Source organism: Papio anubis, chromosome 5 (genome assembly GCF_008728515.1).
Source record: "Papio anubis isolate 15944 chromosome 5, Panubis1.0, whole genome shotgun sequence".
Classification (NCBI taxonomy): domain Eukaryota; kingdom Metazoa; phylum Chordata; class Mammalia; order Primates; family Cercopithecidae; genus Papio; species Papio anubis.
In genome coordinates, this window is record NC_044980.1 from 88,612,279 (window position 1) to 88,638,048 (window position 25,770).

General features: G+C 39.5%; 1 protein-coding gene and 1 long non-coding RNA gene across 2 annotated transcripts in view; one reads left to right on the forward strand and one right to left on the reverse strand.

Annotated features, from left to right (window-relative positions):
* The window catches only part of LOC103885259, a 32,245-nt gene extending 12,725 nt beyond the window's left edge, over positions 1-19,520 (reverse strand). The window contains exons 1-2 of the long non-coding RNA XR_002522649.2: positions 19,410-19,520; positions 7,076-7,204 (exon numbers count right to left, since the gene is read on the reverse strand). This is a non-coding gene — a long non-coding RNA (uncharacterized LOC103885259). The remainder of the gene's footprint in view (positions 1-7,075; positions 7,205-19,409) is intronic.
* The window catches only part of RHOBTB3 (Rho related BTB domain containing 3), a 65,146-nt gene continuing 58,178 nt past the window's right edge, over positions 18,803-25,770 (forward strand). The window contains exons 1-3 of the mRNA XM_003899933.5: positions 18,803-19,151; positions 19,328-19,553; positions 24,374-24,560. Of these exons, the coding sequence (XP_003899982.1) occupies positions 19,150-19,151; positions 19,328-19,553; positions 24,374-24,560 (415 nt within the window). The 5' untranslated portion in view covers positions 18,803-19,149. The remainder of the gene's footprint in view (positions 19,152-19,327; positions 19,554-24,373; positions 24,561-25,770) is intronic.

Sequence of the window (25,770 nt, forward strand, 5' to 3'; positions counted from 1 at the left end):
TGTGGTGGCTAATACCTGTAATCCCAGCACTTTGGGAGGCCAAGGCAGGTAGTTCACAAGGTCAGGAGATCAAGACCATCCTGGCCAACACAGTAAAACCCTGTCTCTACTGAAAATACAAAAATTAGCTGGGCGTGGTGGTGCGTGCCTGTAGCCTCAGCTACTCGGGAGGCTGAGGCAGGAGAATGGCATGAACCTGGGAGGCAGAGGTGGTAGTGAGCCGAGATCGCACCACTGCACTCCAGCCTGGGGAACAGAGAGAGATTCCATCTCAAAAAAAAAAAAAAAAAATATGTAAGATTGCAAAGGGCCAAGACGAGACATATTTTTCAAAGGTGAAATAATTAAGGCAGCATAGTATTGACAGGATAACCAAGTAGACGAATAGAAAAGCACAGACACTTAACATATGAAGTAGATGGCACTGCAGAGCAATAGGGAAAGGAAACTCTTCAAAAAATGAAATTCAAACAATAGAATATCTATATGGAGAAAAAGAAAATTGTTTTCCTGTTTTGTGTTATGTATAAAAATTATTTGCAGGTAGCTTAAATACCTACATGTGAGAGGCAAAATATAACACTACTAAAAATAATATAGAAAAAATTTTACGATCTCAGGGTAGGGAAGAATTTCTTCAACAAGACAGAAAAAATCCTACTTATAAAGGAAAATATTGATAAATTTGATTTCATTAAACTAAAGAACTTCAGTTCAGCAAAACAAAGAAAAGATAAACTACAGAATGAGAAGCCATAAGTAACAGATATAGCTAACAAAAACTAAAATCTAGAATACAGAAAGAATTTGTTCAGATCTAGAACAAAAACCACTCAATGTAAAATATGGACAAGAGTTCAACAGATACCACATAAAAAGACAAACCCAAATGGCTAATAAAGTCAATCTTATTGTTGTCAAGGAAATGCAAATGAAAATCACGATGACTCACTGCCCACCAGAACTGGCAAAAATACACAAGTGTGAAAATAACAGGATGGTTACTTTGGTGAGGATAGAGAGTAACAGAATCGCTGTGTACTATGGGTGCAGTGTAAATTGAAGCTACCACTTTGGAAAATTGTCTGGCATTCTCTCATAAAATTAAATATATGTATATTTTATGATGTGGTAATTCCAATCCTACATATATACCATAGAGAAAAATGTGTATATAGATGCATATATCAAAATGTTCCTAGATGCACTGTTTATGATAGCTTAAATCAGGAAACAACACACATAGTCATCAACACTAGAATGGATACATAAACCATGGTATATTCATGTATTAGAATTCCATACAGCAACAAAGATGAAAGAACTGTTATATACAACAATATGGATGAAGCTTCTATAAATAACACGGAACAAAGGGAGCACAACACAGGAAAATATACACCATGACTCCATTTATATCAAATTCAAAAGCAGGTAATTATATGATTTAGGATTGCATGCTTGGAAAGTGTATTGGCATACTTAAGCTGAATAATTAAGGACTGTTTAATAAAAGGTGTGGGCAGAGTTTAGGAAAAACTGCACGCCCTCGGGCTCATAACAGCCAGAGCCATAACCAATCCTAGGCCTGAGAGAGGTGCATGGAAAGGTAAGTCTCATAAAAAATGTGGCCTTTTGGGCTGAGCGCAGTGGCTCATGCCTGTAATCCCAAATAGCAAACAACCACAAATAAATAATAGTTGTAATGTCAAAATACTTGAATAAGGGGTCCAGATATTAGCTACTTTAAGCCATTTTAGTTAGGGAGAAGATTTGTAAAAAATGCAAAGCTCTCAGGACCCTAAATTAGGAGGGAGTGTGTGTGTGTGTGTGTGTGTGTGTGTGTGTGTGTGTATTTTTAAAATAAAAGGCAGAATTCTCTATTTCTAAAAAGGCCTATTAAATTTTTAATTGGGCCAGGTGTGGTGGCTCATGCCTGTAATCCCAACACTTTGGGCAGCTGAGGCAGGCAGATCACCTGAGGTCAAGAGTTCAAGACAAGCCTGCCCAACATGGCAAAACCCCATCTCTACTAAAAATACAAAAAAAAAAAAATTAGCTGGGCATGGTGATTATGTACTCCAGTAGTCTGAGTTACTTGGGAGGCTGAGGCAGGAGAATTGGTTGAACCCGGGAGGCAGAGGTTGCAGAGAGCTGAGATCGCACCACTGCACTCCAGCCTGGGCAACAGAGCGAGGCTCCATCTCAAAAAAATAGAAATGTGGCCTTTGTTTGGTGTGACGGTTAATTTTATGTGTCAGCTTGGCTGGTGATATGGTTTGGCTATGTCCCCACCCAAATCTCACCTTGAATTGTAGCTCCCATAATCCCCATGTGTCATGGGAGGGACCTGGTGGAAGGTAATTGACTCATGGGGGCAGGTTTTTCCTGGGCTGTTCTCATGATAGTGAATGAGACTCATGAGATCTGATGGTTTTATAAAAGGCAGTTCCCCGTGTATGTTCTCTTGTCTGCTGCCATGTAAGACATGCCTTTGCTCCTCCTTGCCTTCTGCCATGATTGTGAGGCCTCCCCAGCCATGTGAAACTGTGTGTCCATTAAACATCTTTTTATTTATACATTACACAGTCTCAGGTATGTCTTTATTAGCAGTCTAAGAACAGACTAATACAATAAATTGGTACCAGTAGAGCAGGGTGCTGCTGTAAAGATACATGAAAATGTGGAAGCGACTTTGGAACTGAGTAACAAGCAGAGGTTGAAACAGTTTGGAGGGCTCAGAAGAAGACAGGAAGATGTGGGGAAGTTTAGAACTTCCAAGAAACTTGTTGAATGGCTTTGACCAAAATGCTGATAATGATATGGACAGTAAAGTTCAGGCTGAGGTGGTCTCAGATGGAGATGAGGAACTTGTTGGGAACTGGAGTAAAGGTCACTCTTGCTATGCTGAGACTGACAGCATTTTGCCTCTGCCCTAGAGATCTGTGGAACATTGAACTTGAGAGAGATGATTTAGGGTATCTGGCAAAAGAAATTTCTAAGCAGCAAAGTGTTCAAGAGGAAGCAGAGCATAAAAGTTTGAAAAATTTGCAGTCTAACAATGCAACAGAAAAGAAAAACCCATTTTCTGGGGAGAAATTCAAGCCAGCTGCAGAAAATTGCATAAGTAAGGAGGAGTCAAATGTTAATCTGGTGATTAGCAAAGACAATGGGCAAAATGTCTCCAGGGCACGTCAGAGACCTTGCAGCATCCCCTCCCATCACAGGCGCAAGGACTAGAAGGGAAAAATGGTTTCCTGGGCCAGGCCCAGGGCCCCCCTGCTGTGTGCAGCCTATGGACTTGGTGCCCTGCATCCCAGCTGCTCCAGCCGTGGCTAAAAGGGGCCAAAGCTCAGGCCGTGGCTTAGAGTGTGCAAGCCCCAACCCCTGGCAGCTTCCATGTGGTGCTGAGCCTGCAGGTGCACAGAAGACAAGAATTGAGGTTTGGGAACCTCTACCTAGATTTCAGAGGATGTATGGAAATGCCTAGATGTCCAGGCAAAAGTTTACTGCAGGGGCAGAGCACTCATGGAGAACCTCTGCTAGGGCAGTGCAGAGGGAAATGTGGGGTGGGAGCCCCCACACAGAGTCCCCACTGGGGCACTGCCTAGTGGAGGTGTGAGAAGAGGGCTGCCGTCCTCCAAACCCCAGAATGGTAGATTCACCTACAGCTTGCACTGTGCACCTGGAAAAGCCGCAGACACTCAATACCAGCCCATGAAAGCAGCCAGGAGGGGAGGTTATACCCTGCAAAGCCATATGGGCAGAGCCATGGGAGCCCACCTCTTGCATCAGTGTGACCTGCATGTGAGACATGGAGTCAAAAGAGATGATTTTAGAGTTTTAAGATTTGACTGCCCCACGGGATTTAGGACTTGCATGGAGCCTGTAGTCCCTTCATTTTGGCCAATTTCTCCCATTTGGAATAGTATATTTACCCAATGTCTGTACCCCCATTGTATCTAGGAAGTAACTAACTTGCTTTTGATTTTACAGGCTCCTAGGTGGAAGGTACTTGCCTTATCTCAGATGAGACTTTGGACTGGTGGACTTTTGAGTTAATGCTAAAATGAGTGAAGACTTTGGGGAACTGTTGGGAAGGCATGATTGGTGCTGAAATGTGAGGACATGAGATTTGGGAGGTGCCAGGGGTGGAATGATATGATTTGGCTATGTCCCCATGAAAATTTCATCTTGAATTGCAGCTCCCATAATCCCCACGTGTCATGAGAGGGACCCAGTGGGAGGTAACTGAATCATGGGGGTGAGTTTTTCCCATGCTGTTCTCATGATAGTGAATAAGTCTTATGAGATCCGATGGTTTTATAAAGGGCAATTCTCCTGCACACGTTCTCTTGCCTGCCACCATGTAAGACATGCCTTTGCTCCTCCTTCACCTTCTGCCATGATTGTGAGTCCATTAAACCTCTTTCCTTTATAAATTATGCAGTCTCAGGTATGTCTTTATTAGCAGTGTGAGAACAGACTAATACGGCTGGGTCATGGGGTCCATATACTTGGTTGCTTCTGTGAAGGTATTTTTTGGATGAGATTGACATTTAAATTGTTGGACTTTGAATAAAGCAGATTACCCTCTGTAATGTGGATGGGACTTATCAAATCACTCGAAGGCCTTAATAGAAAAAAGATTGTCCTCCCTCAACCAAGAAGGATTTCAGCCAGCAGACTGCCTTTGAACTCAAACTGCAACTTTTCCCTAGGTCTCCAGCCTGCCAGCCTACCCTGTAGATTGTGGATTTATTTGAGTCTCCACAATTGCATGAGCCAATTCCTTAAAATAAACATCTCTCTCTCTCTCTCTCAATATATAGATATGTGTGTGTATATGTGTGCATATGTGTGTGGGTACACACATTATATACATATATGTATATGTTTGTATATACAAACACACACAACACACACATATATATACAAACATCATGTTGGTTCTATTACTCCAGATAACTCAACTAATACAGTGGTGACAAAGGAGACTCTGCAGGGGAGGAGCCAGGGGAAGGAAATATCCTGTCTCATTCTGCTCCCTCTGATCTCTGCATTGACTAAACCTAACTAGAAGCCAGAGGCCAAAGGAATCTGTTGATATACAAGTTAGCTTCTCAGTGGATGGAGCAAGATGGAGAAGGGGAAGAATGGGCCTGGAGGGACAAAGAAAGGGTTAAATCCATAAAGAGTGGAATCATTATAATAAAATTCAGGATGGTGGTTATCTCTAGAAGGGTGAGATCAATTTAGAAGGGACATATAGGATGGGGTTATTTCCTTGATCTAAATGACAGTTAAGTGGGTATTTGTTTTATAGTTATTCATTAAACTATACATTTATGTTTTATACCTTTTGTATATTTTGTAATTTAAAAGTTTAAAGAAGAAAACAATACTGAGCAATTAAGAACTTATAAAATATTTGAATTCTAAGTGGTAAATAATTTTCCAGGTGAGCAATTTTGTAGCATTTAAAACCAGTTTGCTTTAAACACTAGAAAATATGTTATATACCATTATACGAGTCATAACAAGCAAAAAAGTTAAATAACCCTAAAGTAAAAGATACTTTCTCTCTTTTTTTTTTCTTTAAAAAAAATGTTGCTTCTAGTCATATGGGGAAGAAAGAATAATAGCTAGAGACTTGCATATGTTTAAACTCTAACAGCGAAGAGCAGTAGAGAGATAAAAGTTGAAGGCGGGGGAGAAGAAAAGGGAAATAGATGCCGTGCAGTCCCTCCAAGTTAAAAGGTCTACACACAGCACTATCAGAGGGATCAGCCTGAGATCAGATAACGCATTCTTATTGCATTTTGACTGGAGGAAAAAGTAAAGGACGGATGTGGCTACATGCACATTTGTTAGCTAATTGTGGGAAGCTGAGGGAAGTTCCCCAGTTGATGCCTCCGTTTTCTCTGTGACAGAAAACATGAGACTGAGGGAAGAGATATCAAAGTTACAGACAGGGGAAAGTGAGAAGACTTGAACCACTTTGGAGAGCCAGGCAATACCAAATGCTCAATTGAAGTTGGAGGCCATGAATTTATAATGCCATCAATATGCACTATTTTGAGATTTTCTATAGCAATATTTTACAACCCAGATATGGGTATTGAAAAATCACACACTAAGGTTGATCCAGGGTTTGGGTTTTAGACTAAAAAACAATAGAAAGAAGCTATGAGAACAGAGACAAGAGATGCAGCATGAAATCTCAGTCGGATAGGGAAGAAAATGAAGACAGAAGAGGACTAGCAGAGAGGAAGAAAGCAGGAGGATCAAGAGTTAGCAGGTCCCAGGAGAGCAAAAGCGGGGAGCAACTGGATGATGGAAACAGGGTAGAAGGCTGCTTGTCCAAGTTGTTGGATAACTGAATGTGTTGTTTTAGATGTGGAGCTGTTGCAGGCAGTGACATTATTTAGGGTCTGGCCATGGTAAGGAGGTATAAAGTGGAAGGGAGGTGAAGGTCATCATGGAAAAAGAGGCTGAGATGTTGAAAAGGAGTTCATGAGGCCATTGAGATCATAGAGGACCACGGACATATCTGGAGTCGAGAGAAAGACAGAGGCTAGATACTGAGCATTTAATGAACAATGTGTGTGTTGAGGGGAATGAGGTTAGGTGGTTGACTGGGAGGTTGCTAAATGACAGCAACAGGAGAGAAAGACGGGAGTATAGTAAATGTCTTCCTTGAATCTCAGAAGAACAGAAGTGGTTCAGCAGGATGAAAGAGTAATTAACTGGTTCTCCCTCTCTACCCAGATTGGAATTCCAGAAGGTGAACTAGAAAGACTCGACAGGAAGCAAAGCATGGGTAAACCTAGATGGGTAAACCTAGATGGCCAAGATAAATTACAGCTGGGCCTGTAATAAGGCTATCAGGGAATAGGGCAAGTTAGGTTAAACTGGCTATAAAATTTTCAAGAATTCATTTTAGTAATACCCTGATACTGGGTAGTGAGCAGTATTGGTCTAGCTCTGGAGATTCCAAGTTTTTACATCACTACTTGATACGAGAATCTAATAGTAAAACACATATATGCATTACATGCAATTATTTGCATACCTGTTCAGTTATAAGATTTCTTTGAGGAACCATATTCAGAGACTGGCTTTGTGACTGTGGCTCTTGGATGATCTTTGTAGTTAATGCCATCATGCAGAAAGGTCACCGGTCTTTCCTAAATGGCTGAACCTGCCAATCAGAAGAGAAAATTTTAGAAAATTGGTCAAGGCATAAATTGACTTAATGCAGTTTGCTCTGGAAATGGTATCTCTCTGTGATAACTCGGTGTTGGTATAGTTCTAATAAAAGTGTTTATAGACACAAAACATCCTTGGGATAAAATGTACAGGTCATATTGATCCAGGTGCTTAAAAAATGTCTGTTGAACTGAAAAGATAATGATAATGATGGGCTTCCCATGTAGACTTTCCTATAAGGGAAGACAGTATTTGCTACCTATTATAAGTTTCTACCCCTTTAATAGTCGAGAGTCCCATTACAAATGAGCAAATAAGTATTCTAGTTTACACATTGGCCTCTGTGCTTTGGATTGGGACAAACCTAGTCCCCTGAGTGTGATCAACCCTGGGCACCTTGACAAAATAAAGTTTGTGGACTTGCAAAACTGAAGAATGAGCCTTGGACAATGTGACTTAACAGGCAATGTCATCCTGAGGCCAGCCTGAGCAGCCCAGCTGGCCTCTCCCCATGACATTTCTAGCTCAGTTGTTTAGAATAGTGACTCTATTTAGATCAGTTTCACTTCCTGCAATAAAAATCTTTGAGATCATGATGGGGATCATTAGCAAAACATTGTTGTAATCATAGTTAATGCAAAAGGACTGAGGAATTTATATTAGATCATAGTGAATTAATAAAATGCACTGGCTGAAAATGTCTCCTAATTCTAGAGTCTAGCATGGAGAGTTACTAATAGTGTACAATTTGTGGCTGTTTGTGGGTGGTGGCCTAGTAACAGACTGTTCCATTTCAAGGCTACAGCTAGTGAGCACTAAAATGCTTGTGCTGAAACAAAACAAAGCAAAGTAAACTCTGCTTTTTTTTTTTTGTCTGTTTTGTTTTGTTTGTATTACATTATACTTCACTGCTGCTTATGTTATACCAGGGCTGCACATTTCTGAGTGTCTCATTCTTTTTATTCATAGATAGACTCATAGACTTTTCCCATGATTCTGAAGAGTTAGATATAATGATCAGTAAAAACAGATTTTTGCCAATATGACAAACATTCTAGTAACAATGACTGATTATTCTTTTGTTTCTGTTCACCTACAAAAAGAATTGTGCACTAATTTGTTCAACAAAATGTCATTTGTTGCCATGTTTTACTGAAGAAAAGGATTTTCTGGCTCCTTAGAATTTAATAGGTTCTTCTTATGATTTGTCAATTTCTATGGTGGTAAACAAAACTATCTAAAAGAAAAGTCAGTCTAAACATGGCACATCCCTTAATTTTACCTGGTGGTTAAGTAATCCTTATTTTTATATTAAATCAATAAGGATACACTATGACTTAAAGGCAAAAAAAACTCTGGGAAGACTTTGAAGAAATCAGGGCCTGCACTGCACTATTTACGTTGCAGCCTGAATGAGAGTTTAGGGATGGGAATAGTGGAGGCTCTGCTCGGGTATCTCTAACTTAGTGGAGAAGTTTGAAAAGCTCTGCTTGCCACTGAGATTAGTCCAGAAGGACCTTTGCTTGGCTATCCATATTTATCACATCACTGAGAAAGGTCTAAATGCCTTTTAATGTAGTTGGAGAGTGCCCTTGTCCTACCCAGGTCCTAGAACTGGAGGGAGCTGGTAACACAAGAACATGTTGAAGATGAACACTGAAAACACTCCTTCATTAGCAGAAACAGAACGGGCCTTGTCGGAGTTGTGACAGTTACTGACGGGGCAGGGGGTTTGGATCTGGCTAAATATAGCCAGGGGAAAGAAACTAGTAGTATAACTGGAAGGATGGGAATGATTACACGAGTGCATATGTTTTAATTTGAAGGTAAAAGAGGAGAGAATATCAATCAGAGATATTACTGAAGTCCCAGCTTAATATTTTAAATATTTAAGGAGCTCTAAAGAGGAATATCTGATTCTGCTTGAGAGACAGCATTTGAAAAAAAAAAAAAAAGGAACATGAAGATCAAAATAAGTAAGAATGTGTCCAAGGGAATCTCAGGAAAGAGTAAATGAGCAGGAAAAAAAAAAAAAGTGAAAAAATGTCTGTAAGATAAGCCAAAATTGTTAAATGTTTCAGCTAGGTGATCTATTAGAATGCCAAAAGGACTATTCATGAGGGGTAGAGCTGCCAACCTAATATATAATGGCATTAGCAGGACTTTTCTCAAACAAAGAAAAATCTCTAAGAAAATTTTAATTACTATTAACTGTAAAATCAAATTTTTAACTGCAGACAGGATTATAGAGTGAGAAGTGAAAAGTTATAAACAAGTTGAGAAAAATGAGGACCAAATGTATTGTGTGAGGGCAGACGAAGTCAGGGGAAATGATCTGTGACAGCTTCTGAATAAAAAAGGAGAACATTTCAAAGCATGTTTGTAAAATGTGCCAGCTGGGATAGTACCCAATGGATGGCCATAGCAGAGATGCATGTAAACAACACAGCAAGCAAAGGGAGTGCAGGAGATGGGAAAGGCTTTTAGTACAGTTAAAACATGAGCCAAATTATAGCAATACTGAACAAAATCTATTTTTTAACATATTAGAGTTCATTGAAAAGAAGACATGCCAGCAAAGTATTATACCACTTAACTCTAACATACTATATTTCTGTATGACTACAAATGGAAAACTTCAAAAAAATTATGCATAACTACATAATACACAATCAATGGTGCTTGATAACAATACTTATATTTATTTATATACATCCCTGGGGGTGGTATTTTATAATTTAAAAGAGGTTTTTTTTTTTTTTGAGATGGAGTCTCGCTCTGTCACCCAGGCTTCAGTTCAGTGGTGCGATCTCAGCTCACTGCCACCTCTGCCTCCCGAGTTCAAGCGATTCTCCTGCCTCAGCCTCCCAAGTAAGTGGGACTACAGACTCCCGCCACCACGCCCGGCTATTTTTTGTATTTTCAGTAGAGGTGGGGTTTCACCTTGTTGGCCAGGCTGGTCTTGAACTCCTGTTGATCCTCCCACCTCGGCTTCCCAAAGTGCTGGGATTATAGGAGTGAGCCACTGTGCCTGGCCTAAAAGAGTCTTATCACTTTTCAAGAGCTAAATAACAGAGCAGGCATATTAAAGGCCAGATTACCAGAATTCTTTGGAGTTCAACCCTTTGAAAAATGCTAGTAGAAAAAGGGAGCTCTGATTCAAAGAAACGTATGTTCTGCTATTTTTAAGTAATATTTTAACTGTAAAACCAAACAGTTGTTTTAAAAACATCACTGAGCACAATGATAGAGGTGGGTAGATAACCGAAGTTCAAACAAAGAAACAAACATCGACATTTTCTGAAAGAGTTTAGGATAGCTGGATTTCACATGTACATAACATTCTAGATCAGGGCTTCCCTGGGCCACACTGGAAGAAGAAGAATTGTCTTGAGCCACACATAAAATACACTAACACTAATGATAGCTGGTGAACTTAAAAAAAAAAAAAAAAAAGATAGCAAAAAAAAAAAAAAAGAAAATCTCATAATGTTTTAAGAAAGTTTAAAAATTTGTGTTGAGCCACATTCAAAGCCATCCTGGGCCACATGCGGCCCTTAGGCCGCAGGTTGGACAAGCTTGTTCTAGATTCTCACTTTGACTTTTCCAAACACAACTGAGATTACAGCCTCACAATTTAAAAGAAATCGACAATTTAGAAGAAGACTGTAGGCTCGTTCTCTGGGAAGAATGACCCAGGGAATAAAATAAGTAAAGTCAACTTTGCTGAAGACTGACTAAATGGTCATTGGTCTTGGTGAATTACTTTGCTTAAGTTACTGTCATGAAGTACATGCAAACTCTTGTTGTTGTTGTTGTTTTTAAAAAAAGCCAATCTTGAATTTTATAAATTTTGTGTAAATTTGCACACTTTATCTCTCATTAGTTAAAACAATACAAATACATTTTTCGCGGAGCTGATTGCTAGGCAAATGGGTCTGCAGTTTATCTGTGTTGCTTTTCCCTATCTCTCCTTTACTTCCTGTGTCGCAGCCTCCCTTACCACAGTAGCCAGCCCCAGTGCTGTGTTCTGCATCCTGGCAGGCCCAGCTTCACTGTGGTATCTCTAAGCTTGTCCTTCAGAGCACAGCCCAAAGCACCAGCCAGGAGTCTCCAAACTTTTTTGACCGAGCACCCCATCAGAAAACAATGTGAGCACACTCCCAAGGGCTATAAATTACATGCATATATTACTAGGAATACAATATAACACAAACAGAAAATTTTTAATAGATGAGATGAAGATCAAGTCAATCGTAGTTTAATGTATTAATTGTGATACATTATTTGATAATGATACATACATTATGAAATTTTCCTCTCAAAAGTTATTGTGAATAAAGCTTTACAGGGAGAAGGACAATTGAATATGTCTCATTTTAAAATCTTGGTTTACATTTTATGACACAGCAATACAGTTATCTGGTTTTATGTTCAGTTTATTTAAAGGCTCTCTGAAAAGAACTTAAAAAGATCTGTGGAATTTATCAATGAAGAACTGCTTCATGATTCTCATTTTTCAGTCCCATTATGCAAAAGTTTTAGTTGATATTTGATGAATATATTTCCTGCTTGCAAAATGTTACTCATCTGTTTCTGAAACTAATCAGAAGCGTAATACGTTTTTACATGTTTAACACATAGTTTCAGAACTGATTGAAATTATATTTGGAAAACGTTTAGGGAGTTACAAAATTCTATAATATGGAAGAGTTTTTATAGGTTACCTGCCTTGTTTTCAATCACAAACATTACATAATGAAGGAGGCAGTTTCAAACACTGGGTAAGGGCACAGACCCTGGGGCCAATTGTCTGAATTGGAATCCCAGCTCCTCTGCCCCCTACTTGGGTAGCTGGGATTACTTGCCTTAGCCTCCCAAGTAACTGGGACTACAGGCTCCCGCCACCATGCCCAACTAACTTTTGTAATTTTAGTAGAGATGGGGTTTCAACACGTTGGCCAGGCTGGTTTCTATCACTTGACCACAGGTGATCCACAAGTTTCTTGCCTCTTTTTTTCATGTGGCCAAGTTTCTTAACCTCTTTGTGCCCCATTTTCTCTCCAGTAAATTAGGATAATAATAGAACCTACTCCATAAGGTGGCTGTGAGAATTAAATGAGTCAGTATTTGCAAAGCACTTAATGTAATGCCTGGTACATGGTAAGTATATTTAAGTGTATAAAGAATTATGGAGCTGGACATGGTGGCATGCACCTGTAGTCCCAGCTACTTGGGAGGCTGAGGTGGGAGAATCAATTGAGTCTAGCCTGGTCAACAAAGTGAAACCCCATGTCTTAAAAAACAAAATTATGTGTAGAACCCTGGACATACACATGCCATGTGACCTAGCACACCCACAAATATACTATATTTTGAAGCAAAAGTGATCCTAGCAGCTTTGTTTATAATAGGCAGAAACTGGAAATAGCCCACGAGTCTATCTACAATGGGATGGATAAATAAATGGTGGCATATATTTGCATTGGATGCTATTCAGCAATGAAAAGGAGAAAAACAAACCACAGCTACAGCAACACCATTTAATCTTACAAATGATGATGAATAAAAGAATCAAGGCACAAATACATACAGTGTGATCCCACTTAGAAAGCGTTCAAAAGGAAGCAAAACCAAAATATCTGTTTAGGAATGCACATAGAGGTAGTAAAAGTCTAACGAAAAATGAATAATCATTACAAAAGCCAGGCTTATTATAATCTCTGAGGGAAAGAAGAAGAGGGCTGTAGCTGAAGAGGGGCGCCGTGCGTGCACACACACAAGCACACGCCTTTCCATGAGCACTGAGACTGCTCTCACTTTTGACCTGAGAGATTTTAGGAATGTTTATTTTATAATTATTTATTAAATCATGCGCATAGCTTTTCTGCACTTTTCTTTATGTGTGTTGTATTGCACAACAAAAACTTTTTCAAGCTGCTATAAAATTCTTGTTTCTACAAAATTAACTACTTGTATAACCTCTTACAGTGTTGTGTATTCTGGCTCCAGCTTCTTTGTTAGAATAAATTGCATAGGAGATATGCTGTGAATGAATTTCATGTGGTTGCTCTCATTGTAATGTTAGCTTGGAATTCTTCTTTTCTATTCTTTTTTTTTTTTTTTAATATTTAGTCAAAACAACTAATCTGTCAGTGGTTACATGTAAAGAAGTTTTGCATAAAACACAGTTTTTATTTTTAAACAGTCAATTATTGTTTACAGTATTGTCAAAAGATGTAGAAGAGAAAATATGTCTTCTCTACTACAGCTTTTCTTTAGTGGATCACAAAAAAAGTTATTTCAAAATGTATTTCATTTGTTGGAACACAATGTAGTAAATACTAAACTGAAACAGAATTTCTCAAATACCATAAAGTGGAACATATTAAAAACATCTGTCCTTTCAGTTTAACCTTATAGTAAACTTTCCACATTGTTTAACTTGTTCAGATACTTATGACTGGATGTTTAGCAAAACTTCATGTGAAGATTCTCAAGGTATTTGCTAACAAAGGAATGCAGTTGTTTTTTTCCATTTGTGTTCTATGTATTATTTTAGATATTTTTATCTTGGCAAGAAGAAAACTATTTCCCCAAGAGTGTGCTGCTTTTTGACTTTCATTTTTAAGAAAGCTCAGAAGAGACTTTGTAGCATTTATTCTTGGTGACTTTTCTTGAAAGTATTGACTTGTATATAGTACACTACTTAAACATGCTAGAAACTTTATTGAGTTTGCCTTCAATACTTTGATGTTTAGTTTTTAAGTTGCTAGCGAATTGTAATCAGTTTAGAATATCATTATCTATTAACTATAATATGCACTTAGGGTGAAATCAATGTTCCCAAAAATGGCTGTAAATTCATACTTAAAACAGTGTTTTTTATAATCTATTATTACGGTCAACTTCTTGGCAAATCTGATTAGTCGTTGGTTTTTTACCTTGCAATGTGGCTCCCAAAGAGTGTCAGAAACATCAGCTTGGCTGGGTGTTTTTGCTTCTTCTTGCATTTTTAACACTGTCTCCCTTGGTTCCTGCTGTAACATTAGTTTATTTAAATATCATTCATAAGTCCCCTTAGAAACAGAAACTGCAACATGTGGCAGTACGTTGAAAGTGAACATACAGCCCTCCCGCTACCCCTCACTGTGCATCCTATTGCTGCCGTGCCCCCAACACTCCTTGTGTCTGCCCACTTACTGGTCAGCCTGGGGTACCAGCAACAATCTTGACATTAACTAGTAGTAAAGCTTAATTTTTTTCTCCTCCCTTTTTTTTTCGGTAGAAAAACAATGGGTGTGATTAGAAGTTTATTCTGGAATTTCAGGGATCATCTTCTGTACCCCACCTTGAAGACTCAGGCTCTAGATAAGTGGTCTTAAAAATTGTGTTGGTTTTTAACCTTGGAAAACCCATCTTTTTAATGAAAATGAATATGAAACTTTTTTTTATAAAGATAGCAATAAGACCGCCCTGATTGACTTTAAGATGCAGTGTCAGAGTTCAGATCTCACTGCTTACTCTTTTTCTGCCACCTCCTCAAGCTGATTTGAAGATTCTTCTATGGAAACCTAGTTTTCCTTGAAACATAGTTGGAAAAAATCTTCTGCCAAGCCTAGATCTCTAGGCCGGACCTCACCAATGCTTACTTCCTCTCCAGCTGTTAAGGAACCAACATGTTTTTCAAAAACCAGTATATGAATATTCACAATTTGGGGACTAGTAATAGGCCACCCAATTACTTTACATGTCCTCACTGTACCTTATGCTACATCTTCTTTAGGGATAAGAACATCTAATAGAGTAAATATGAAATGGTGGCATTTCAGCCACTAAAATAGGAAAAAAATATTGTTTGGGTTGGAAGCCCTTCCTGTGTGTTCCCCCGTGACCTTGAGGTTGGAGGACATGTGATATCTGTTCTGTTAACACTGGTAAAATAAAATTTTTTAAATGTGCTAATGAGAGAAACTACAAATACATAAAACAAATAAAAATTTGAAATAAACGGGAAATAACTTTAAAAAAGTGATCATAAGAAAATTATGAAAAGATCTTTAAGATACCAGGAAATGGACCATCTGTGATATTCTTTTAGCCAAGATAAATAACACTTGCTGCTGTAATAATTGACCTCAAAATGTCTGGCTCAACTCACTGAAGATCTATTTATCACTCAAATCACAGTACAATGCATGCTGTGAGGAAGCTCTGCTCTAACTAGTCATTCAAGGACTGGTTCCACACTGCAGTCCCAATAGCTTCAAACACCTGGCTTCAAGGTTGACCTGACTTCATGTGGTTGAGACAGGAAGATAAAAGAGAATGGAGAGACACACTTCTCTACTGCTCAGCAGGGATCATATTCCGTTGATGAGAACTAATCATGTAGCTCTACCTATATGCACAAAATTTGAGAAATGTCATTTAGCTGTCTTGGAAAAGAAAACAGGTTTGGTGAGTATGTACCCAGGCTTTGTACCAGATACTCAATTTGTAGCTTGAGTATCACCAGGTATGACTCCAGAAATCTCTTGGGAAGCCTCCACCATTCTTTTTTCTGCCTGCTTTAATATAGAAATCTTCATGCTAGCACTAACTTCATCTCTTGCTGTTCCTAGGACGAGTCATGATCTTCCATTTTTTTATACCTTTGCATGTGATGTCTGTCCAGATCTTTGAAATACTCCTTCCCTTCTAACCTCCTCTTCCTCCAAAGCTAACAAACTCTTAATCTTTTAAGATCTAAGACAATGTTTACTTCCTTTATGAACTTCTATCTGACACAGAAAGCACAGATCTCTTCCTAACATTCACTGAACTTATCTTTTACTTTGTACTTACCTCTTTTACTGACTGCCTAATCACTTAAGGAACTAGAATGTTTTCAAAAGGATTAAGTGTGCTAATATTCACAAACTAATTAATATGTCAGAGGCGTTTGAACCAGAGCAACTCCATCTTGAGTAGGGGCTGGGTACACCAAGGCTGAAACCTACTGGGCTGCATTCCTAGAAGGTTAGGCATTCTTAGCCACAGGATGAGATAGAAGGTCAGCGGAAGATACAGGTCACAAAGACCTTGCTGATAAAACAGAATGCGGTAAAGAAGCCGGCCCAAACCCACCAAAACCAAGATGGTGGTGACAGGGACCTCTGGTCAACCTCACTGCTCATTATATGCTAATTATAATGCGCTAGCATGCTAAAAGACACTCCACCAGCACAATGACAGTTTACAAATGTCATGGCAAAGTCAGGAAGTTACCCTATATGGTCTAAAAAGCGGAGGAACTCTCAGTTCTGGGAATTGCCCACCCTTTCCAGAAAAACTCATGAATAATCCACCCCTTGTTTAGCATATAATCAAGAAATAACTATAAGTATACTCAGCTGAGCAGCCTATGACACTGCTCTGCCTACGGAGTAGGCATTATTTTATTCCTTTATTTTCTTAATCAACTTGCTTTCACTTTATGGACTCCCTGAATTCCTCACTGGAGGTCCAAGAACTCTCTTTTGGAGTCGGGATTGGGACCCCTTTCTGGTAACAAATTGCCTTAGCTTCTTAAGGTCAATGACCAAGTCTTATGTATCTTGGGATCTCCCATGCCTACCCAGCACAGGCTTGGCTCACATATTCAGTAACGAAGGAAAAAATGAATACTTTCCCCCTTTCTGACACTTCCCAGTTGTCAGCAACTTTGGTGTCTTTTTTTGTTTCATTTTTGTATTAATATTTTTATATTGTCATAAAATATAACAATATTTACCACGTTAATCATGTTCTAGTGTTTAGTTAATAATGTTCTAGTGTTCAGTCCTATAGTTCAGTATAGTATGAACTATAGATGCACCTCATGCAACAGATATCTATAACTTTTTCTTCCTGCAAACCTGAAACACTATACCTGTTGAACAACGACTCCTTTTCCCCTCTCCCCAGCCCCTGGTAACCATTATTCTACTTTCTGTTTCTAAGAGTTTGACTACTTTAGATACCTCCTATAAATGGAATCACTTTTTGTGATTTGCAACTGGCTGATTCCACTTAGCCCAAGGTCCTCAAGGTTCATCCACGTTGTAGTTTATGAAGGAATTTTCTGCTTTTTTAAAGGCTAATCGTCCATTACATGTGTATACCACATTTTCTCTATCCATTCATCCATTCTAGTGTCTTTGTTTTTGACTGATGGGTTTCTGGAAGAGACTGATGAGAAAATATATTTTCCATTAACCCAAGAGAAAAAGTGATCCTGAATGCTGGAATTTTTAAGGATGGTTTAGGTTCTAGAGACTAAAAGAGAAATCATAGAAAACGCAAAGGGAAATTAGATTTAAAAAAATTAGTGACCACATAAAGAATGTCTCCTATTATATCTTCTCTGAGCACCAGAAACTACTAAACTACTTTCAACCGAGCAATAAGGGCCCATAATAAAAAGCTGTTACCCTAGTTTTTTACTACCCTACTCAATACCCCCTCTTTTATACCCTCAAAATAGCTCAGTTGAGAAAAGAAACAGTCCAATTTTACAGAAGGGAAAAATAAATAGATAAAAGGATAAGCAAGAACTCTTTTTAACACGGAGTAAGGTACTGGTTAGAATTTTAATACTGTATGGAGGAGTCTAACCCCAGAGTAATCCCTGGCCCATTTTGGTGTTAGTAAGTGGATCCCAGTGTTCGTTTGTATTGAGGTAGTTTGAAGCACGCTAGGGATATTCATAGCCTTTACTTCAGTGCATTATTATGAAAGAATCTAAAGTATCTTTGCATTTACCTGATTATGTTTTCAGTTGGTCTGCGGAGCTATTATTAAATATGTGTCCACAATGTGTACAGAAAAATCTCCAAGTAAACTAGCATTTAACTCACCAACACATTAAACCCCCATACATAACTTCCTTTAAAAACGATCACACTAAAAAGCCCAGCATTTAAAATCCTGAAGTTTTCGCTAAAATACGCTAAATATAGCTCGAAATAGTAAATAATCCCCACAAGGCGACATTAGCAAATTAATTGGTGTGCGAACAAAGAACCCTTTCTGCAGCGGCATGAATGTTGCCTTTATTTTTTCTCACAAGTATGATTTTAGAAAACAGCTGTAGCGCATGTTGACAAATGACAAAGCGGCAGTCGTGGTAAAGCACTTTCGGTCAAAGCCAAGAGGGGGGAAAATCGGGTTGCTGGGGCGGCACTCGTGCTGGAATCCCTAGCTTCCCTAACCTCCTTTTTCCAGTCCGGAGCGAGCGGGGGCCCCATCGCCCCACCCCCCTTTCCTGGCTCTGGTTACGGCCTTGCGAGTTGAACAAACTTGCTGCAGGCGGATTGGCGGTCGGGAGCTCTCGGGCTGGGGCGTTGTATTTATTAATTTATATTCCGCGGCGCCTCGCGCGGGCCACTCCTTTGTGTCCGGCCGCCGCCGCGGGAGCTCCAGGGCCTCGGCGGGGAGCGCGTTCCCCGTGTCCGCTCGACCCCCGGGGCCGGCACGTGCTGCGCCCGGTCCGCCGAGGGGGCGGAGGCCCCGATCTCCCTGACCCCCCTTCTCTGCCTAGAGGAGGAGGAGGAGCAGCGGGAGCAGCAGCAGGAGGCGATAGCTGCCAGCCGAGGAGGCGCGGCGGAGAGGGGACTGCGGTCAGCTGCGTCCACTCGGGGCTGCGCGGCGGTCCCGCGCCCGGCGATGTTCCCGGGCAGTCTCTGAGTAGCAGCAGCTTGCCCCCCGCCCGCTAGCCCGCCCTGGTGTCCGGCTCGCTCGCTGGCTGGCGCGGCCCCGGCCCCGCTCTGCGTCGGCCCCGCCGCGGTGGAGGCGCGCGAGAGGGACGCGGCCGGGGATGAGCGGATTGCGGGTGAACTCGCCGCCCGGGAGCCCCGTGAGGCCGTAAGCCGCTGCTTTTCTCCGAGTCGCCGCCCTGCCCTTGGATTTGAGATCATGTACGTACGCGCCGCCGTCCTGCCATTGTCTCTCTCCAGCGCGTGCCGTGCGCCCCAGGGACGGGGGCTGGTACCCATCCTAGCAGCGCGCTGTCCCCTGCACTTCCTGTTCCGAGGAGAGACCCGCGCGCTGACCGTGCTTCCCTTCTCCCCTCGCCCCCTCTCTGTCCGTGCAGGTCCATCCACATCGTGGCGCTGGGGAACGAGGGGGACGCGTTCCACCAGGACAACCGGCCGTCGGGGCTCATCCGCACTTACCTGGGGAGAAGCCCTCTGGTCTCGGGGGATGAGAGCAGCTTGTTGCTGAACGCGGCCAGCACGGTCGCGCGTCCAGTGTTCACCGAGTATCAGGCCAGTGCGTTTGGGAATGTCAAGCTGGTGGTCCACGACTGTCCCGTCTGGGTAAGGAACAGCAGCTGCTCCACGCCAAGGCTGAAGAAGCTTTTCTTTCCTTTTTTGCCCCCTCCCCCTTCTGCCCACTTCCGTGAGTGTGGAGTGTCCGCGTTACATGGGTCAAATTTTTAAACATTTTTGAGAAAATATTCAGTCCTTTGTTTCACTGGGCAGGGCACAGCCCCGTCAGAGAAGACTCTTAGGAAGATAGAAGGCCCCAGTGGGAATGTGGAGCACTTACTGGTACACTTCACGACTGTGGGTTGTCCCTTGGTAGGCAGCTGACAGTTGAATGTGCCAACTCCAAGGGACGGGGTCACTAAGTTTCACCAGCAGAAAGCAGTGTTTTTTTATGCCTACCCTATGGGTGATAGTGTAATATTGGTGTTCTAAAAATACAGCCTTCTCAAAGCTCAACACAGACAAAAATACTTTTCACTGGGACAGTTCAGAAATAGTTCCTCTGGAAAGCAGAGGAAAAGACAGGGACTGGGAGTTAATTTTAAATGACTCATTTATAGCACTATTAATTGATCTCTGAAAACTTTTAATTTTAATAATGCAAATACTCTTTATGTATTAGCCATTTGTCTTAGTGACTCATAAATCAGAAATAATATTACTAATGTTGCTTGGAAAACTTAAAAAATTAAAATTTGTAATAATTGAACAAAATTGTAGTGAAGTGGATAAATTGTAGCCCGATTCTTGAGTGTTTGATTAAGGGAGAAAGGAATTTACTTTCTGACACATGTAAGTATTTTCAGTATACAATAACATCACGTTTGAATGTTTTCCTTTAGTCTTATTTGAAAATCTCTGATTCTTTACTGATATTGGAGTTACGTATGTTTCAGCTAAGTTTACATTTAATAACAAGAAAGTTTAGTGCCTGAAAAAATATGAATTGTCATTGTGTGAGATTTCACATTTAAACAGCAATTTTAAAAACTGAATCAGGGCTATAGGAAACTATCATGCCTTTCTAAAAAATGTGTAGAGTGTACTTGGAAAAATTTTTTATGCAAAATTCCATGTAACAGAAAGAAAAGATCACTTGCTTGTGTAAGTTTTCAGTTAAAGAAGAAAGTTATGTTAATTTGGTAAAATAAAAAACAGGCCTTTTCAATTAAGAGATGCTATTAAACCCCTAGTTATGACAGTGATGACGCTGTTCATAAGAAGTATGATGGAGAGCTTACTGACCAGAGTCTATGCAGGCAAATGAAACACTTCTTTTACTTGGACTCTTTCATCGTGAAAGATCTTACAGCCTAAAAACATAACGGTTCAACATGCAGTTGAACAAATGTTTGGTGAATAGAGTAAACGTAGGGAAAATAAAATTAGCTACATTAGGATGTTAGGATTGCTTTCCCTATATTTAATTTGAGCTGTTAACACTTTCCTGTTTATATTGTTAATTTTGCAAACAGCAATGCTTGTGATCCCATACACTTTGTCTAGTAAAATGAAATCTTCCAAATGGAGAAAATAAGCCTCTATAGTACGGATTTTTCCCATATGCTGATTGTTATGGTTTATTTTGCTAATCACTTTTTGTTTGGTTAGACTCTGGCCCTATTTAAGGCACCAAGTTTGTAACCCGGTACAATTTGCTGGGTTATAATGATCTTCAGATATGAGATTCCATTTCTAGAGTTGCTCTTTATAAGGTGCTTTTCTTCACTTGGTGGTAAGTAAAGCCCATCAGAGATACTAAAGCTGATTGCATTAATCAACTGTTATTTGACATATTACGGAATCAGAATATTACATATAGCAGAGCAGATAAAGCACAGCCTTTGATATCAAAAGGATCTGATTTCAGATTCTCACATTGCCATTTCAGGTCTGCGTGTCCTTGTTAAATCACTTACCTTCTCAGCCTTATTTTCCCTATCTATAAAATAATCTGCCTCCTAGAGCTGTGCTGAGAAGTGAATGAGAAACTAGCATGCATCACGTTCTAAGTATAGAGGCTGACATTTAGTAGCTGCTCTATAAGTGGTAGCTAATATAAAAATAAAGTGTTTGTTATAACTTTAGTATAGTTATGTATCACTTGTATTAATACTAAGCAAAAGTAAGATTTTCGCAGGTCATTCAAGATGTATACAACTACAGTACCAGTACACTGGGGCAGCGATGTTCATTCTTCATACATGCAGCCCCACATTCAAGTAAAATAAAATAGTTTCACTGTAGAAATTCCGATTTTTTTTAAAAGATGAGTTCAATTCTCCAAATGTGGCTCCAAGCCTTGTGTTGCATAACCCCCTAGAGGAAATCCTGGAACTGATTTACAAGTGGTAGGAGAATATGATTTCCTTCATAATTCTAGAAATCTTTGGAGTATTTTCTCTTTGACATAGTTTGAGAAGAGATGTGTTGTTGTTGCCTTGAAGTTTAAATGAGATATCTGTGTTTCTCTTCCCTAGTTCTCTTCTATGGATCCTTAGCGTTACCCTGGATCCTTGCCTTAAATACTTGGAACTTTTAAAACAAATGTGCTGCAGATTCATTAGACATAGCACATTATTTAGTGTGTCTTTCTCTCTTTCCCATCGGTTTTTTTGGTGTGGTACGTTATTATTTCATTTCACGTTTCTATATCTTTTGCTATTTGTTAAAAATATTCCACAAAAAGCAGTGAGGTAGTTTAATAGATTTACAGTTTTCTTTGCAGGGTTTGAAGCTCTGCTTTGGATTACAAATAAAAGTATTTATAGTCTTCACATCCTCAATCCCACAGAGTTAAAGATGCCCAGACCCATTTTTTCATAACGTTTTCCCTTAAAGGTCCTCCTCTTGCCCGGATACTTCTCCAGTAACTCTGGAATTTTGAACTATTTGGAATTCGAAAAGCAGCTACTTTTGATTTATTCTCTCAGTTAAATGGCTGCTTAATATTGGCCCCACTTTTGTTTAGCTTTTTATCTCGTTTGTCTTCCTTGTTATACTAATGCACTCTGTTATACTTGTATACTTTGAACTTGAATGCTATAACAGATGCATTTGGAACTGAATAGGCTGTGTGGTTTGGGATTTGGCAGTTTGAGAGTTCTGCTGGGAAGCTTTCCCATTTTCTTGCACTGTGTCCCTCTTCCCTTCTTCCCCCTTGCACCCTCTACCAAGTTCAAGCCTTGCCTTTGTTGTTTATAGTCCATAGTTCGCCTTTTTTTTTTTTTTTAGTTCTTTTACCTTCCTTCAAAGATACTGTACGCATCTCAGTTTTGATAGGGTATTCATGACAAAAAATTCTGCAGTTCTTGTTACTCTGAGTGTACTTGTGGGAAATGAGTGGCTGGGAGGGTATGGGGAACTGGGGGAGGCACTGATGAGAAGAAGCTTTCTCTGCAGAAGGGCATTGCTGTGTGATACTCCTCCAGAATGTTCCATTGTAGGATAAAAGCTCTGTCACGTAGACCTTGGTTGGCTGATTCAAACACTGTTAACCCTGTTTTAGATTCATTATTTCAAAGTTTGAACTTTCTTAGCTCAACAGATTTTGGACCCGTTCGTCACACCTAGCTATTTTCTTAATCTAGCTTTATTACATCCTAGAAATATGTACCAAAGGCCACATAAAAGGACAAATGATTAATAGTTAACTAGAATGTGAGAAGAAAACTACTTGTACTTATTTGGTAGTGGAATTAAGATACCTAAAGATATTTTCCTTACATCACTATTCATACAAAAACTTTGAAAAATTATATTTAAAATATCAACCCAGGCCAGGCGTGGTGGCTCATGCCTGTAATCCTACCACTTTGGGAGATCGAAGTGGGCAGATTGCCTGAGCTCAGAGTTCAAGACCAGCCTGAGCATCATGGTTGAAACCCCATCTCTGCTAAAGTACAAAAAATTAGCTGGAATGGTGGTGCACACCTGTAGTCCCAGCTACTCGGGAGGCTGAGGCACAGGAATTGCTTGAACCTGGGAGGCGGAGGCTGCAGTGAGCCAAGATCATGTCACTGAACTCCATCCTGGGTGACAGAGTGTAAGATCCTGTCTCCAAGAAAAAAAAAAATCAAAACATTATATTTTTAAGGAATAGTGTTTGTCGTAAATTAGTTATGGCCCCAGTTCTAAATAAATATAAATGTTATTAGCTGTAGCACAAAAGTAAATATTTCAGAACTAGAAGGGTTTATCCTGTATTTTTAATTTATGTAAGCAAAATACATGAATTGAAAATATATTCCTTACCATGTTAACACCTTGTAATACACAGTATTTCTATTTTTATAAAGGAATTTCTCCCTCACCCCACATTCATACACTATATATACAGTACTGTCCAAAGGATGGATGAAGTTGAAAAGTATACATGAATTTTGAAAATACGAATAAAGTATATGGAACTTCACAGAATTTAAAATGTATTGCAGTTCAAAACACTGAAAATCCTGCAGTGTCTAACTGGGTCACAGGAAAACCTTTGAGGCTTCGTTACTCATACTGTTGCTCTTCCATCTAATGCCATAATGTTACACTTTTGAATTTATGAGGTGATAAAAATATAGTGTAATTTTAAAACAAAAGGCTTATTTTTAAGTGCAAATAGTGAAAGAGGTTGCTTATTTCATCTGACTCTCAAGAATTCTCAGGTTCTCCTGTTTAACCATTACATAATTGTCCAGGCTACATGAGTAAGTAAACATTTTCAAAAAGAGGGTTGGCAGACTGCAACACTTTTAATTTTATGTAGTTACTTATTTTAAAATAATTTTTTATGAATTCCAAAAATTAATGTCATAAATTATTTCAGCATTGATTGGAAGATAAGTAGACTAAAGATTGCTGTTTGCATTTTGGTTTAGGACATATTTGACAGTGATTGGTACACTTCTCGAAATCTAATTGGGGGCGCTGACATCATTGTGATCAAATACAACGTTAATGACAAGTTTTCATTCCATGAAGTAAAGGATAATTATATTCCAGTGATAAAAAGAGCATTAAATTCAGTTCCAGTAATTATTGCTGCTGTTGGTACCAGACAAAATGGTAAGTATTTAATATTCTCTTTTATAATGAGCATGCAAATATTGTATATTTTAAATAGTGCTAACTTTATTAATGAATAATAGGGTTTGTTTTTGAAAACCAGAGTGACTTTGGTTCAATGCCAGCTGCTATCACCTCCTCATTTGATACAATAAAAAGGCAACAAAGAAGAGGATTATGAACTTCTGCTGTGATTCCACTGGGTGCAAATCCGTCTTCTAAATGTCTCTTCTACAGTGGTGATGGAAGTCAGCAATTGTGTTATTTTGACATATGAGAGGTATTAGGCTGATGCTGAGCCCTAGAAAACTCTTTTTGATGATCTGAAGGTCTACCCGATTGGGAAGAATAGATTGTTCACATGAAAATGTGGACTTGGGAGCAGGATTTTTAGGTAGATAATAATGAGTGAGCTGGAAACAGTGATAGTGCTGCCTAAGAGAAAGGATTGCTTATTCTATGACTGGTAGATTCACTGGGTTTGGGCTGCTTCAGCCATTACTGCTGTGCATATTATTGTCAGATACCTTTGGGCCAACTCAGGATTCAGTTTGATTTGGTGGTATTTTACAGATCTTCTTAGTGGAATTTCCTTAGTAAAGCTATTTTAAAATTTTTACTTTTACACATTATTCTAAAAACTTTGAAATTGAGATATTGCAAAGTAAAGGACATAAAATTTGGTTATCTTAGAGTGCAGCTAAATGCATTTTTACCTATGTATACAGCCACGCAACCCACACAGATCAAGGCATGGCACATTTGCAGCACTTGAGAAGGATCCCTCATGCTCTTCCCAGTTCATACCTCTCCTCCTCAGAGGTAACTGCTATTCTGACTTCTAACAACATAGATTAGTTTTACCTATTTCTGAACTTGAGACCAATGAAATTATACAGTATGTGGTGGTGTCTTAGTTCAGGCTAATTTCAGTTGGCGTAATACTTTTGAGATTTGTCCATGTCGTGTTTATCTGTAGTTCGTTCTTTTTATTACTGTATATTTTTCCATTGTATGAATATGCCATAATGTATCCATTCTTTTGAGGATGCTTAGGTGGTTACCCAGGAGTGGGATTGTTGGGTCAGAGGGCGGGTATCTATTTAGCATTAGTAGATACAAATAAGGCAGGCATGACCCACCCATGACCCCATATCCTCTCTAGTTCCTTATCTTTCTTTTTATTTCTGGTCATGATTCATAAAAGAGG